The 16,332-nt window shown below is 32.3% G+C and overlaps 1 protein-coding gene across 1 annotated transcript; it reads right to left on the reverse strand.

The window, feature by feature from the left end:
- Positions 1-14,903: 14,903 nt before the first annotated feature.
- On the reverse strand, positions 14,904-15,937 carry LOC135137041 (larval cuticle protein A3A-like). Its single transcript, XM_064066581.1, has 3 exons — positions 15,864-15,937; positions 15,430-15,570; positions 14,904-15,372 (listed from the first exon to the last, which is right to left on the reverse strand). The coding sequence occupies exons 1-3, from the start codon at positions 15,876-15,878 to the stop codon at positions 15,106-15,108; spliced, it is 423 nt and encodes a 140-aa protein (XP_063922651.1). The 5' UTR covers positions 15,879-15,937; the 3' UTR covers positions 14,904-15,105.
- Between the last annotated feature and the right edge of the window lie 395 nt (positions 15,938-16,332).

The raw sequence follows: 16,332 nt of genomic DNA on the forward strand, positions 1-16,332 counted from the left end.
CTTTTTTGACAAAATTTAAAATAATCTTTGAACCACTTGTATTTATTTGTAAAAATTTTAAAGAATTTTGGAGTTTCTTGAATCCTGAAGAGCCTTTTTTGAGACTGTTTAATAGAATCTTGGGAACCTCTTGGGTTTTTTCCGTACAACATTTTGAAAGATCCCTAAGACCCCTAGCGTCTTTTTTGAAAATATTTAATAGAATCTTGGGTGTTCTTTGTGTCTTTTGACAATTGAGACTAGGGTGGGTGGGTGGGGCCTAAGCTTTGTTTTTTTTTTTATATATAGAATTTCTTTCTCTCAACAACAATATACTTAAACATGTTTCCAGTTTCTTGTTGGGAAAAGAAGACTTCGTGTATTAAGAAAAAATGGACCAAATATTTCCTTGAAAAAGTTCCAAATAATCTTGGACACACTCTGCGGTTTTTTGAGATTTAAAAAAAGTTTGCGTGCCCTTTGTATATTTCCTCAAAAAGTTTAAAAAGAGCCCCTGTATCTTTTTTTGAAAATATTTAAAAAAATATTCAGTGTCCCTTGTATCTTCTACTCATACAATTTCAAAAGAATCATGTGTAATTTTTTTGAAAAAGTTTAAAAGAATCTGAAGGTATCCTCATTTCTTTTACTATACAAAAATCTTGATATCCTCTTACTTTTTTTAAAGTTAAGTGAAAAAATATTGGGGATCTCGCGTCTTTTTTCAAAAAGTCTAAAAGAATCTTGGGGGTCTTTGTGTTTTTCTCTTGAAAAAGTTTAAAATAATCCTACCGTCTTGGTGTTGACAGAAGTTGAAAAAATTCTGATGATTCTCGTTTTTACTTCAAAACTTGAAAAATATTTGGACCCTCTATTTTTTTAAAGGGTTTAAAAGAATGTTGAAGTTCCTGGCACTTTGTTTTTTTGGAAAGAACCTTGAGGAATCCTTGTGTATTTATTTCAAAAAGTTTAAATGAATATTGAAGGATATCTTGAAGATACCGTGTATATTTTTTGAGAAAGTTTAAAATAAAAAAGTCGTTTTTAGAGTCAAAAAAAATCGGGCTCCTATTAAATCCTTTTTTAAAGAATAAAAAAAATTCTGGGGGCCCTCGTGTTTTCTTTTTCAAAGAATCTTGGGGCTCTTTATATCTTTTTCATGAATTTAAATAACCTTTAATCTCTTACTATCTCTATCGTCAAGAATTAAAAGAAACTTGAGAGCTTCTTGAATTTTTTATTTCGCAAAATCTTGTGTGCTTTTTTGACAAAATTTAAAATAATCTTTGAACCACTTGTATTTATTTGTAAAAATTTTAAAGAATCTTGGAGTTTCTTGAATCCTGAAGAGCCTTTTTTGAGACTGTTTAATAGAATCTTGGGGACCTCTTGTGTGTTTTCCGTACAACATTTTGAAAGATCCCAAAGACCCCTACCGTCTTTTTTGAAAATATTTAATAGAATCTTGGGGGCTCTTTGTGCCTTTTGACAATTGAGACCGGGGTGGGTGGGTGGGGCCTAAGCTTTGTTTTTTTTTTTTAATATATAGAATTTCTTTCTCTCAACAACAGGATACTTAAACATGTTTCCAGTTTCTTGTTGGGAAAAGAAGACTTCGTATATTAAGAAAAAATGGACCAAATATTTCCTTGAAAAAGTTCCAAATAATCTTGGACACACTCTGCGGTTATTTGAGATTTAAAAAAAGTTTGCGTGCCCTTTGTATATTTCCTCAAAAAGTTTAAAAAGAGCGCCTGTATCTTTTTTTGAAAATATTTAAAAAAATATTCAGGGTCTCTTGTATCTTCTACTCATATAATTTTAAAAGAATCATGTGTAATTTTTTTGAAAAAGTTTAAAAGAATCTGAAGGTATTCTCATTTCTTTTACTATACAAAAATCTTGAAATCCTCTTACGTTCTTTAAAGTTAAGTAAAAAAATATTGGGGATCTCGCGTCTTTTTTCAAAAAGTCTAAAAGAATCTTGGGGGTCTTTGTGTTTTTCTCTTGAAAAAGTTTAAAATAATCCTACCGTCTTGGTGTTGACAGAAGTTGTAAAAATTCTGATGATTCTCGTTTTTACTTCAAAACTTGAAAAATATTTGGACCCTCTATTTTTTTAAAGGGTTTAAAAGAATCTTGAAGTTCCTGGCACTTTGTTTTTTTGGAAAGAACCTTGAGGAATCCTTGTGTATTTATTTCAAAAAGTTTAAATGAATATTGAAGGATACCTTGAAGATACCGTGTATATTTTTTGAGAAAGTTTAAAATAAAAAAGTCGTTTTTAGAGTTAAAAAAAATCGGGCTCCTATTAAATCCTTTTTTAAAGAATAAAAAAAATTCTGGGGGCCCTCGTGTTTTCTTTTTCAAAGAATCTTGGGGCTCTTTATATCTTTTTCATGAATTTAAATAACCTTTAATCTCTTACTATCTCTTTCGTCAAGAATTAAAAGAAACTTGAGAGCTTCTTGAATTTTTTATTTCGCAAAATCTTGTGTGCTTTTTTGACAAAATTTAAAATAATCTTTGAACCACTTGTATTTATTTGTAAAAATTTTAAAGAATCTTGGAGTTTCTTGAATCCTGAAGAGCCTTTTTTGAGACTGTTTAATAGAATCTTGGGGACCTCTTGCGTTTTCTCCGTACAACATTTTGAAAGATCCCAAAGACCCCTAGTGTCTTTTTTGAAAATATTTAATAGAATCTTGGGGGCTCTTTGTGTCTTTTGACAATTGAGACCGGGGTGGGTGGGTGGGGCCTAAGCTTTGTTTTTTTTTAATATATAGAATTTCTTTCTCTCAACAACAGGATACTTAAACATGTTTCCAGTTTCTTCTTGGGAAAAGAAGACTTCGTATATTACGACAAAATTGATGAAATATAAGCCCCGCCCACCCACCCCTTCTCAATTGTGATGAATATTTTATTCATCGTGAGCTGAAGGGCGAAGTTTGGCTACAGAATCTTCATTTCCTTATAAGAAATTACTATATGAAATATGTTGTAAAAGGGTAGAATTTTTTAGAGAAATATTGATGTTACAATTAAACTCCGCCCTTCGGTCTGATTAGGAATGAAATAATAACAAAATAATAACAAAAATAATTACAGTAATAACAAACAGTTATCAAGTGAGGTATCTATGACTATGCACGCTTCCACTAGACTTTTTATTTTTTTTTACACACATATATGCATATACACGTTAAACAACTATATCATTAAACTATCTCCAATACGCTTATTAGCAACAAAAAAGATAAAAAGTTCGCTAAAACTGCATATTAATTGTCTACCACAAGGATACCAATTAAATATTCTTTGATAGGACACACTATAAATTTCGCTTGCCGCCCCACACGTTTATTCTGAGCCCTCATCACCATGAAGCTCTACATCCTCCTCTTCGTCTCCGTCTTTGCTGGCCTGCACTGCCAAAAATGTTACCACTGTAACGACACCAAGTGTGACAAAGACGACACCGTGGACTGCAAAGACCAAGACTGCATCACCGTCACTTTCAACGGTGAGTTTTGACAGTCCCTGTGAATGGTGTTAATTTTTGGTCTGCAGATGGCTGGATCGAAAAAGGGTGCGTTGGTACAGGATTTTCCGACATGGCTTCGTATTGCGCAAAACGGAAGACTTGGCATGGAAACAGGACGTCTTGTACTAGCTGCGGCAAGGATCTTTGCAACGATAAGTGAGTCAACGTGGGTGACGGTAGCCACGAATGATGTCTAATAAAAGGGTACATCAGGAATTGTGTTTTATTTATTTTAACCTGATCAGTGCCACTGAATTAATTTTCAATGGTAAATGTTGTATGAGCGTCAAACTTTCAAAAATCTTGGTCGCCCTTTATGTCTCCTTCAAAAAAGTTCAAAAGAACTCCTGCTATCTTATTTTTCAATTTCAAAAGGGCTACTTTTTTTGAGGAAGTTTAAAAGAATCTTGAACATACCTTGTTTTTTTTGAGAAAGTTTAAAAGAAACTTAGAGTTCTTGCGTTTTTTCCCTCAAAGATTTTAAAAGAATCATGAAAACCAATTCTGTGTTTTTTGAAAATGACTTTTTTAAAATTTAAAAAAAAATCGAGCTGCTATTAAATCTATTAAAAGAATTTTGATGTGTTTTTGTGTGTTTTTGAAAAAGTTCAAAAGAATCTCTTGTTTTTATTTACGAAAATTTAAAAGAATCTTGAGGTCCCTTAAATATTGAAATGTGTTTTCCTTAAAATATTTAAAAGAATCTCGGGAGGGGCTCGCTGTGGCTTTTTTTTGCTGAAAAAGTTTAAATTAATCTTGGGGGCTTCTTGTGTCTTTTTTTAAGAAGCTTTAAAAGTTCCGGGCTCCTATTGAATCTTTTTTCATAAGAATCTAAAGAATCTTGGGATGGCCGGTGTGCTTTTTTGACAATATCTAAAAGAATCTTGAAACCGCTTGTGTGTATTTCCAAAAATTTAAAAGAGTCTTGGGATCCCTTGAATATTGAAGAGTCTTTTTTGAGAATGTTTCTTTTCCTTAGAACATTTTGAAAAAATCTAAGAGAACCATTGTGTCTTTTTTGATAATGCTTAATAAAATCTTGGGGACCCCTTGAGGCTTTTCCATACAACATTTTGAAAGAATCTAAGAAACCCATTGTGTCTGTTTTTAAAATATTGAAAAGAATCTTGGAAGAGGCTCGTTGTGGCTTTTTTGCTGAAAAAGTTTAAATGAATCTTGGGGGCTTCTTGTGTCTTTTTTTAAGAAGCTTTAAAAGTTCCGGGCTCCTATTGAATCTTTTTTTATAAGAATTTAAAGAATCTTAGGATGGCCGGTGTGCTTTTTTGACAATATTTAAAAGAATCTTCAAACCACTTGTGTTTATTTCCAAAAATTTAAAAGAATCTTGGGGTCCCTTGAATATTGAAGAGTCTTTTTTGAGAATGTTTCTTTTCCTTGGAACATTTTGAAAAAATCTAAGAGAACCATTGTGTCTTTTTTGATAATGCTTAATAAAATCTTGGAGACCCCTTGAGGCTTTTCCATACAACATTTTGAAAGAATCTAAGAAACCCATTGTGTCTGTTTTTAAAATATTGAAAAGAATCTTGGAAGAGGCTCGTTGTGGCTTTTTTGCTGAAAAAGTTTAAATGAATCTTGGGGGCTTCTTGTGTCTTTTTTTAAGAAGCTTTAAAAGTTCCGGGCTCCTATTGAATCTTTTTTTATAAGAATTTAAAGAATCTTAGGATGGCCGGTGTACTTTTTTGACAATATTTAAAAGAATCTTCAAACCACTTGTGTTTATTTCCAAAAATTTAAAAGAATCTTGGGGTCCCTTGAATATTGAAGAGTCTTTTTGAGAATGTTTCTTTTCCTTAGAACATTTTGAAAAAATCTAAGAGAACCATTGTGTCTTTTTTGATAATGCTTAATAGAATCTTGGGGACCCCTTGAGGCTTTTCCATACAACATTTTGAAAGAATCTAAGAAACCCATTGTGTTTTTTTTGAAAATATTTAAAAGAATCTCGGGAGGGGCTCGTTGTGGCTTTTTTTTTTGCTGAAAAAGTTTAAATGAATCTGTCTTTTTTTGAGAAGTTTTAAAAATTCCGGGCTCCTATTGAATCTTTTTTTTTACGAAATAAAATAACCTTGGGAGTCATTTTTGGTTTTTGAAAACATCTTGGAAGTTCCTTATGTGTTTTTTGAACAAATTTAAAGGAACCTGGGACCTCTTCACTTTTTTTTAATTTTTTTATTTTAAAGAATCTTGGATCCCTTGTGTGTTCTTTTTGAGAAAGTTTAGAGAATCTTGGCACCACTTCTATTTTTCTTTTACAAAACTTTAATAGAATCTTGGGGATCTCTTGAATCTCTTCCTTACAACATTTTGAAAGAATCCAAGAGAACCATTGTGTCTTTTTTGAAAATGTTTAATAGAATTTTGGAGTCTCTTTGTGTCTTTTTTTCTGAAAAAGTTTAAATAAATCTTGGAAACTTCTTATGCCCTTTTTTTATACAAGTTTTAAAAAGTTTTGATGCCTCCTTGTATCTTTTTCTTGAATTTTAAAAAATGTCTGGGCTCCTATTGAATCTTTTTTAAGAATAAAAAAATCTTAGAAGCCCCTTGCGGTTTTGAAAGAATCTTGGGATTCTTTGATTTTTTTTAGTTTAAAGTATCTTGGGATGCCTTGTGTGCTTTTTTGAGAAAATTTAAATGAATCTTTGGAACATTTGTGTTTTTTTTAACATTAAAAAATTCTTGGGGGTCGCTTGAATCTTGAAGACATCTTGTAATTTTTCAAGAATTTAAAAAAATTTCGGATTCCTATTGAATCTATTTTTTTAAGAAATAAAATAATCTTGGGAGCCATTTTTGGTTTTTGAAAACATCTTGGAAGTTCCTTGTGTGTTTTTTGAACAAATTTAAAGGAACCTGGGACAACTTCACTTTTTTTTAAATTTTTGATTTTAAAGAATCTTGGATCCATTGTGTACTTTTCTTGAGAAAGTTTAGAGAATCTTGGGACCACTTCTATTTTTCTTCTACAAAACTTCAATAGAATCTTGGGGATATCTTGAGTTTTTCCTTACAACCTTTTGAAAGAATCCAAGACAACCATTGTGTCTTTTTTGAAAATGTTTAATAGAATTTTGGAGGCTCTTTGTGTCTTTTTTTCTGAAAAAGTTTGAATAAATCTTGGAAACCTTTTATCCCCTTTTTTACACAAGTTTTAAAAAGTTTTGATGCCTCCTTGTATCTTTTTCTTGAAATTTAAAAAAGGTCTGGTCTCTTATTGAATCTTTTTTAAGAATTAAAAAAATCTTAGAAGCCCCTTGCGGTTTTGAAAGAATCTTGGGATTCTTTGATTTTTTTTTTTTAGTTTAAAGTATCTTGGGATACCTTGTGTGCTTTTTTGAGAAAATTTAAAAGAATCTTTGGATCATTTGTATTTTTTTTAACATTAAAAAAATCTTGGGGGTCGCTTGAATCTTGAAGACATTTTGTAATTTTTCTAGAATTTAAAAAATTTTCGGATTCCTATTAAATCTATTTTTTTTTTTAAATAAAAAAATCTTGGGAGCCATTTTTGGTTTTTGAAAACATCTTGGAAGTTCCTTGTGTGTTTTTTGAACAAATTGGGACCTCTTCACTTTTTTTTTAATTTTTTATTTTAAAGAATCTTGGATCCCTTATGTGCTTTTTTGAGAAAGTTTAGAGAATCTTGGGACCACTTCTATTTGTCTTTCACAAAACTTTAATAGAATCTTGGGAATCTCTTGACTCTTTTCCTTACAACATTTTGAAAGAATCCAAGACAACTATTGTGTCTTTTTTGAAAATATTTAATAGAATTTTGGAGGCTTTTTGTGTCTTTTATCTGAAAAAGGCCGTTGTATGTTTTTTGAACAAGTTTCAAAGAATCTTGGGAATCTTTGATTTTTTTGAGTTTAAAGTATCTTGGGATACCTTGTGTGCTTTTTGAGAAAATTTAAAAGAATCTTTGGACCATTTGTGTTTTTATAACATTAAAAAAATCTTGGGGGTCGCTTGAATCTTGAAGACATCTTGTAATTTTTCTAGAATTTAAAAAAATTTCGGATTCCTATTGAATCTATTTTTTTAAGAAATAAAATAATCTTGGGAGCCATTTTTGGTTTTTGAAAACAGCTTGGAAGTTCCTTGTGTGTTTTTTGAACAAATTTAAAGGAACCTGGGACCTCTTCACTTTACTTTAAATTTTTTATTTTAAAGAATCTTGGATCCTTTGTGTGCTTTTTTTGAGAAAATTTAGAGGATCTTAGGATCACTTATATTTTTCTTTTACTAAACTTTAATAGAATCTTGGGGATCTCTTGAATCTCTTCCTTACAACATTTTGAAAGAATCCGAGAGAACCATTGTGTCTTTTTTGAAAATGTTTAATTGAATTTTGAAGGCTCTTTGTGTCTTTTTTTCTGAAAAAGTTTAAATAAATCTTGGAAACTTCTTATGCCCTTTTTTACAGAAGTTTTAAAACGTTTTGATGCCTCTTTGTATCTTTTTCTTGAATTTTAAAAAATGTCTGGGCTCCTATTGAATCTTTTTTAAGAATAAAAAAAATCTTACAAGCCCCTTGCGGTTTTGAAAGAATCTTGAGAGCCGTTGTATGTTTTTTGAACAAGTTTCAAAGAATCTTGGGACTCTTTGATTTTTTTTTGGTTTAAAGTATCTTGGGATACCTTGTATGCTTTTTTGAGAAAATTTAAAAGAATCTTTGGAACATTTGTGTTTTTTTTTAACATTAAAAAAATCTTGGGGGTCGTTTGAATCTTGAAAATATCTTGTATTTTTTTAGAATTTAAACAAATCTTCGGGTTCCTATTGAACCTATTTTTTTAAGAAATAAAATAATCTTGAGATCTCCTTGTACTTTTTGAAAGTATCTTGGAGGTCTCTTGTGTGTTTTTTGAACAAGTTTAAAGGAATCTGGGGCCCCTTCACTTTTTTTAGTTTAAAAAATCTGACGTCTTAACTTTTTTTATAATGTTTAAAAAAATCTTGTGTCTATTCCCTTAACATTTTGAAAAATCTAGGAAACCAATTGAGGTATTTTTTTTAATTTTTAAAAACCTTGGAGGCCTCTTGTGTGCTTTTTTAGAATTAAAAAAAAATCAGACTCATATTGAATCTTTTTTGTAAATTGAAGAATCTAGGAAGTCCCTTGTGGTTTGTTCAACGAATCTTTGTGTTTTTTGAGAAAGTTTAAAAGGAACTTGGTTTTTGAAAAGTTCACCTTGAGACCTTGTTGAGTCATGTTTTATGAATTTAAAAGACCGTTATGTCCTTACTACTTACGTAAAAAGATACTTGGTACTTCCACCAGAATAAATAAAAAAGTGCGTTCCACTATTTTAAGTACCCGTACTGAACGAACGTTGTATAGCTACAATGACTAGATATACTGATTTTCCACCCATACCAATAGCGAACCATGATTAAACGGCCTTAATTATGATAAAACCCAGACAAAACGTACAAAGTAAATGATAATACTATCGCTTGTTTCGAACAATTCCACGACCAATTTAAAAATACAAAATCGCAATTCGATGTTTTTTCCTGCAGTCCTTCGTCGCCATTTCAGCTTCAAACACCAACATGAAAATACGCTATTTCCGTCTTTTTTGCGTAGAGCAAATCCAAAACGAGTGGCATATGTTTCGAGTTCAGATTTAAAGGTACGTTTTCATGAACTGTTTAAACAGCGTCAACGATTTTGTCCACAGACGGAACCATGAGTTCTGCAACGTTTGGCGTGTCTATGTTTACGCACATTTCTTGCAGCATTGTTTGTCACTTAATATAATTTTAAAAATGCAATAGTTTGTTTAAATGTATTGAAATAATCGTAGCGCAAAAAAAGTAAAACTGCGACAGCCTCGAACTTTTGCTCCGGCTCGCATGTAATTGACACAGTTCCCACCGGGCTCGTACTCTTGCTACATTTCTTTATGAACAATAATTATGACATAATAATTAAAACGGACGCATTCTGCAAAATAGTAAAACACTTGTCGACTCTTTTGTTCCAACGAAATGGAAATTAGGCACGAGTCGGGCCGCGATTATTCCGCTTTCTCTCTTTGTGTCTAAATTTTATTTAATAAGCTAGGCATTGTGTTTCGAGATAAGAAGCGAATTCGGAGATGATAATTTATTAAGGCGATTCGGGATTAAACGGAGTGGAGAGTGTTGTAATTAAGGATCAGATAAACGAGTTGGGCAACTTTAAAGTTTAAGAATCTCGGCCGCTTCCGCTGTATATAATTTTTGCGAATTAGGAAAATAATCTTAAGAGCTCTGGTATTTTGTATTTCGAAGAATTTGGACGAACTTAATTCTAATTTCGCAATATTTTATTGAAATTATCGCAATATTTTTCTATACTAGTTTCAAAAGAATCTCGAGGGGTCCTACTGCTTTCTTTTAATTTCAAAAATTACCTAAAAGCACCTATTCTCATGTAATAGTTGAAAGTAATCTTGAGATTTATAGTGTTTTGTTGTTAGAATTTAAAAGAATCTTGGAATCCCCCTACTATTATTGTTTGTACTGTTTTCAAAAAATTTTGGAAGCTCTGTATTTTGTTTTTGAAAAAAATTGGAAGAATCGTTCGACTCCTAATATATTTTTCTGAGAATTCCAAAGGATCTTGGAAGCTCTAATATGCTGGATTTGAAAGAATTTGAAAGAACCTAGGGGTCCTAATGATTTTTTTCATAGAATTCGAAAAAATATTGGGGCCTTCTAGTATTTAGCTTTTTGGAAAAATTTGTAAGAATCTTGAGGAGCCTCACTGTCTTTTCGTTAAGACTTTAAAAGAATCTTGGAGCCCCCACTAATTTTTTTTTTTTATGAATACATTTTCTTGTAGATTTCGGGCCGCAGAAGTCATATCCGTTTTCATTTCTTCGATAACTCCAATGGTTTTCCCAGAATCGTCCTTTGAAATATTCAAAAATATGCAAAATAAGTCCAATTTCCCACCAAATTTCAACAAAATTTTCGAAATTTCACTTAATACATTTTCTTGTAGATTTTGGGCCGCAGAAATCATATCCGTTTTCATTTCTTCGATAACTCCAATGGTTTTCCCAGAATCGTCCTTTGAAATATTCAAAAATGTGCAAAATAACCCCCCCGCCCCCCAATTTCCCAACAATGTTTAACAAAATTTTCGAAATTTCACTTAATACATTTTCTTGTAGATTTCGGGCCGCAGAAGTCATATCCGTTTTCATTTCTTCGATAACTTCAATGGTTTTCTCTGAATCGTCCTTTGAAATATTCAAAAATATGCAAAATAACCCCAATTTCCCACCAATTTTCAACAAAATTTTCGAAATTTCACTTAATACATTTTCTTGTAGATTTCGGGCCGCAGAAGTCATATCCGTTTTCATTTCTTCGATAAATCAAGTGGTTTTCCCAGAATCGTGCTATGAAATATTCAAAAATATGAAAATAACCCCAATTTCCCACCAATTTTTAACAAAATTTTCGAAATTTCACTTAATACATTTTCTCGTAGATTTCGGGCCGCAGAAGTCATATCCGTTTTCATTTCTTCGATAACTCCAATGGTTTTCTCTGAATCGTCCTTTGAAATATTCAAAAATATGCAAAATAACCCCAATTTCCCACCAATTTTCAACAAAATTTTCAAAATTTCACTTAATACATTTTCTTGTAGATTTCGGGCCGCAGAAATCATATCCGTTTTCATTTCTTCGATAACTCCAATGGTTTTCCCAGAATCGTCCTTTGAAATATTCAAAATTATGCAAAATAACCCCAATTTCCCACCAATCTTCAATAAAATTTTCGAAATTTCACTTAATACATTTTCTTGTAGATTTCGGGCCGCAGAAGTCATATCTGTTTCCATTTCTTCGATAACTCCAATGGTTTTCCCAGAATCGTCCTTTGAAAAATTCAAAAATATGCAAAATAACCCCAATTTCCCACAAAATTTCAACTAAATTTTCGAAATTTCACTTAATACATTTTCTTGTAGATTTCGGGCCACAGAAGTCTTGGGGCCCCTGATACTTTTTTTTAAATAAAAAAAAAATTAAAGCGCCTACTTTCATGTAATAATTGAAAGTAATCTTGAGGCTTCTAGTGTCTTATTATTGTTAAAATTTACAAGAATCTTAGAATCCCCCTACTATTATTTTTTGTACTGATTTCAAAAAATTTTGAAAGCTCTGTATTTTGTTTTTGAAAAAAATTGGAGGAATCGTTCGACTCCTAATATATTTTTCTGAAGATTCCAAAGGATCTTGGGGGTTCTGATATTCTGGATTTGAAGGAATTTGAAAAAACCGGGGGGTCCAAATGTTTTTTTTTTTATAGAATTCGAAAAAATATTGGGGCCATCTAGTATTTTAATTTTTGGAATAATTTGTGAGAATCTTGAAGAGCCCCACTGACTTTTCGTTAAGAATTTAAAAGAATCTTGGAGTCCCCACTAGTTTTTTTTATTACAAACATCTAGAGACCTCCTACTTTTTTTTGTAATAGTTAAAAATAATCTTGGGGCTCCTATAATGTCTTATTCTGAGACTTTAATAAAATCGTGGGGTCACCTACTCTATTTTCTCTTACACTAGTTTAAAAAAAATCTTGGGGCCCCTGATACTTTTTTTAAATAAAAAAAAATTGAAAGCGCCTAATTTCATGTAATAATTGAAAGTAATCTTGAGGCTTCTAGTGTCTTATTATTGTTAATATTTACAAGAATCTTAGAATCCCCCTACTATTATTTTTTGTACTGATTTCAAAAAATTTTGGAAGCTCTGTATTTTGTTTTTGAAAAAAATTGGAGGAATCGTTCGACTCCTAATATATTTTTCTGAGAATTCCAAAGGATCTTGGGGCTCTGATATTCTGGATTTGAAGGAATTTGAAAAAACCTGCTGGTCCAAATTTTTTTTTTTTTTAATAGAATTCGAAAAAATATTGGAGCCATCTAGTATTTTAATTTTTGGAATAATTTGTAAGAATCTTGAAGAGCCCCACTGACTTTTCGTTAAGAATTTAAAAGAATCTTGGAGTCCCCACTAGTTTTTTTTATTACAAACATCTAGAGACCTCCTACTTTTTTTTGTAATAGTTAAAAATAATCTTGGGGCTCCTATAATGTCTTATTCTGAGACTTTAATAAAATCGTGGGGTCACCTACTCTATTTTCTCTTACACTAGTTTAAAAAAAATCTTGGTGCCCCTGATACTTTTCTTAAATAAAAAAAAATTGAAAGCGCCTAATTTCATGTAATAATTGAAAGTAATCTTGAGGCTTCTAGTGTCTTATTATTGTTAAGAATCTTGGAATCCCCCTACTATTATTTTTTGTACTAATTTCAAAAAATTTTGGAAGCTCTGTATTTTGTTTTTGAAAAAAATTGGAGGAATCGTTCGACTCCTAATATATTTTTCTGAGAATTCCAAAGGATCTTCGGGCTCTGATATTCTGGATTTGAAGGAATTTGAAAAAACCTGCTGGTCCAAATTTTTTTTTTTTTTTTAATAGAATTCGAAAAAATATTGGAGCCATCTAGTATTTTAATTTTTGGAATAATTTGTGAGAATCTTGAAGAGCCCCACTGACTTTTCGTTAAGAATTTAAAAGAATCTTGGAGTCCCCACTAGTTTTTTTTATTACAAACATCTAGAGACCTCCTACTTTTTTTTGTAATAGTTAAAAATAATCTTGGGGCTACTATAATGTCTTATTCTGAGACTTTCATAAAATCGTGGGGTCACCTACTCTATTTTCTCTTACACTAGTTTAAAAAAAATCTTGGGGCCCCTGATACTTTTTTTAAATAAAAAAAAATTGAAAGCGCCTAATTTCATGTAATAATTGAAAGTAATCTTGAGGCTTCTAGTGTCTTATTATTGTTAAAATTTACAAGAATCTTGGAATCCCCCTACTATTATTTTTTGTACTGATTTCAAAAAATTTTGGAAGCTCTGTATTTTGTTTTTGAAAAAAATTTGAGGAATCGTTCGACTCCTAATATATTTTTCTGAGAATTCCAAAGGATCTTGGGGCTCTGATATTCTGGATTTGAAGGAATTTGAAAAAACCTGCTGGTCCAAATTTTTTTTTTTTAATAGAATTCGAAAAAATATTGGAGCCATCTAGTATTTTAATTTTTGGAATAATTTGTAAGAATCTTGAAGAGCCCCACTGACTTTTCGTTAAGAATTTAAAAGAATCTTGGAGTCCCCACTATTTTTTTTTATTACAAACATCTAGAGACCTCCTACTTTTTTTTGTAATAGTTAAAAATAATCTTGGGGCTCCTATAATGTCTTATTCTGAGACTTTAATAAAATCGTGGGGTCACCTACTCTATTTTCCCTTACACTAGTTTAAAAAAAATCTTGGGGCCCCTGATACTTTTTTTAAATAAAAAAAAATTGAAAGCGCCTAATTTCATGTAATAATTGAAAGTAATCTTGAGGCTTCGAGTGTCTTATTATTGTTAGAATTTACAAGAATCTTGGAATCCCCCTACTATTATTTTTTGTACTAATTTCAAAAAATTTTGGAAGCTTTGTATTTTGTTTTTGAAAAAAATTGGAGGAATCGTTCGACTCCTAATATATTTTTCTGAGAATTCCAAAGGATCGTGGGGGTTCTGATATTCTGGATTTGAAGGAATTTGAAAAAACCTGGGGGTCCAAATGTTTTTTTTTTCATAAAATTCGAAAAAATATTGGGGCCATCTAGTATTTTAATTTTTGGAAAAATTTGTAAGAGTCTTGAAGAGCCCCACTGACTTTTCGTTAAGAATTTAAAAGAATCTTGGGGCCCCCACTACTTTTTTTTATTAAATACATCTAGAGAGCTCCTACTTTTTTTTGTAATAGTGGAAAATAATCTTGGGCCTCCTATAGTGTCTTATTCTGAGACTTTAATAAAATCGTGGGGTCACCTACTCTATTTTCCCTTACACCATTTTAAAAAAAATCTTGGGATCCCTGATACTTTTTAAAAAAAAAAAAATTGAAAGCCCCTACTCTCATGTAATAGTTGAAGGTAATCTTGAGGCTTCTAGTGTCTTATTGTTAGAATTTACAAGAATCTTGGAATCCCCCTACTATTTATTTTTTGTACTAATTTCAAAAAATTTTGGAAGCCCTGTATTTTGTTTTTGGAAAAAATTGGAAGAATCTTTCTTCGCCTAATATATTTTTCTGAAAATTCCAAAGGATCTTGGAGCCACTGCATTTGAAGGAATTTGAAAGAATCTGAGGGTCATAGTATCTTTTAATCGAATTCTAAAATACGTTGGAAAATTCAGGTTTGTCCTTTTAGAATTAAGTCACCGGATATCAGAGTCCCACAGGATGGCAATATTTCAAAAAAAAAAAAAAACGGTTTTTCATCAACACTTTATTATCGAAAGTTGTACTTGACAAACACACTTCATAGTACACAAATTACAAACTACAATAATAAAACCATTGCACAAAAAACTGATAATTGCCTGCGATAAGCCACATGTACTTTCCAACCATCACTATATACACAGCTCCAAAACCCACTTTGAAACAGTATCAAAGCATTCTCCACCCAAAAATTAGTAGTGCCCGTGACCATGCCCCAGCAACCCGTGCCCTGCCACTAGCCCGGGGGCGGCGTGCGCGGCCGGACCAATCCTCTTCACCACAGCATTGAACCCATTAACCCCATCGGCGGCGTAGTCCACCACGCGCACAGTACCATCTGGTTCCGCCACCGAGTACGACCCTTTGACCACGTCACCGTCGCGGACTTCGTGCTGGGTCTTGCGGTCACCCGTGATACCATCAGCCACCCCATAGTTGTACGAATAGCGTGGATGGGCCTGTAAATGGTTTTATTATATTTCCTAGAATTGTGGCACGAATACACAAGTGCTTACGTAGTAGTCTACTCCTTCAAGAGGGTCGTGGGCGGCTGCGGGGGCGGCGATTAATCCACCCGGGGCTAAACCCAACCCGAAGCCGTGGTACGGAGGGACTCCAGCGTGGATTAAAGTGGCGCTAAAGGCCACCACAACGAACTAAATTAACCAAAAAAAAAAATTACTACAGACTTAAGTAAACGGTTCTCTAGTTGCAAATGTGTGTAAACTCCTCAACAACAAATTGCCCTAATGGAATTCCCTATCCTTCACTCTAATTGACAATTCTCGTCTTTAATGAATCGATAATTTACTACTTTGCCGTGAAGCTGCCTCATATGGAAGTTCCACGTTCCACTATCTCCCAGTTCGTGATATATCGCTCCGACTCCTCCTCTCACGCCGGGTAAATAACACAACACTCCGTCTAGTACAAATAAAAATTCACTCACCTGCAGCAAAGCCATTCTGAGTTGTGGCACCGGAGTGCGGACTGAGACTGGGGGCTGTCGTGAGCCCGACGTATTTATAGTAAAACACGAAGTGAGCTGAACACCTCAAGGATGATAGTTTTTTCGTCGTTCGAAAAATTCTATCACCCGTTTGTGTACGTTGCTCCATAATTTAATAGGTCGTGAATGTCTTTGAACTTTAATTCTTGAGATTGATCACTGTTATCGGCGGGGGTTACGCTAGAGGATATGTAATCTGGGTTTTTAAGCGAAAAGTAGGCGAGAGAAAATTATTTGAGTTGGGTAACTATTTGATTGAAAAAAATATGCAGATTTCATGTTTAATTTTCTACCTTTAAGGTGCTTTTTCTAAAAAGTTAAATCATATAAAATGCAAGATATATCAGAAATTTCTTTCTTGAAATTCGTAGCTTCTATGCTCTAGAGGCCACCCAGACGTTTCAAATTT

The sequence above is a fragment of the Zophobas morio genome, unplaced genomic scaffold (genome assembly GCF_036711695.1).
Source record: "Zophobas morio isolate AGI-343-1 ecotype UQ-CSIRO unplaced genomic scaffold, CSIRO_AGI_Zmor_V1 ptg000028l, whole genome shotgun sequence".
Taxonomy (NCBI): Eukaryota; Metazoa; Arthropoda; class Insecta; order Coleoptera; family Tenebrionidae; genus Zophobas; species Zophobas morio.

What these genes read in the sequence shown, in the direction of transcription:
- LOC135137041 (XM_064066581.1), bottom strand. An exon ending in TTGAAGGAGTAGACTACTAC is followed by an intron (nt 15,373 to 15,429) that starts GTAAGCACTTGT and finishes AACCATTTACAG; the next exon opens with GCCCATCCACGCTATTCGTA.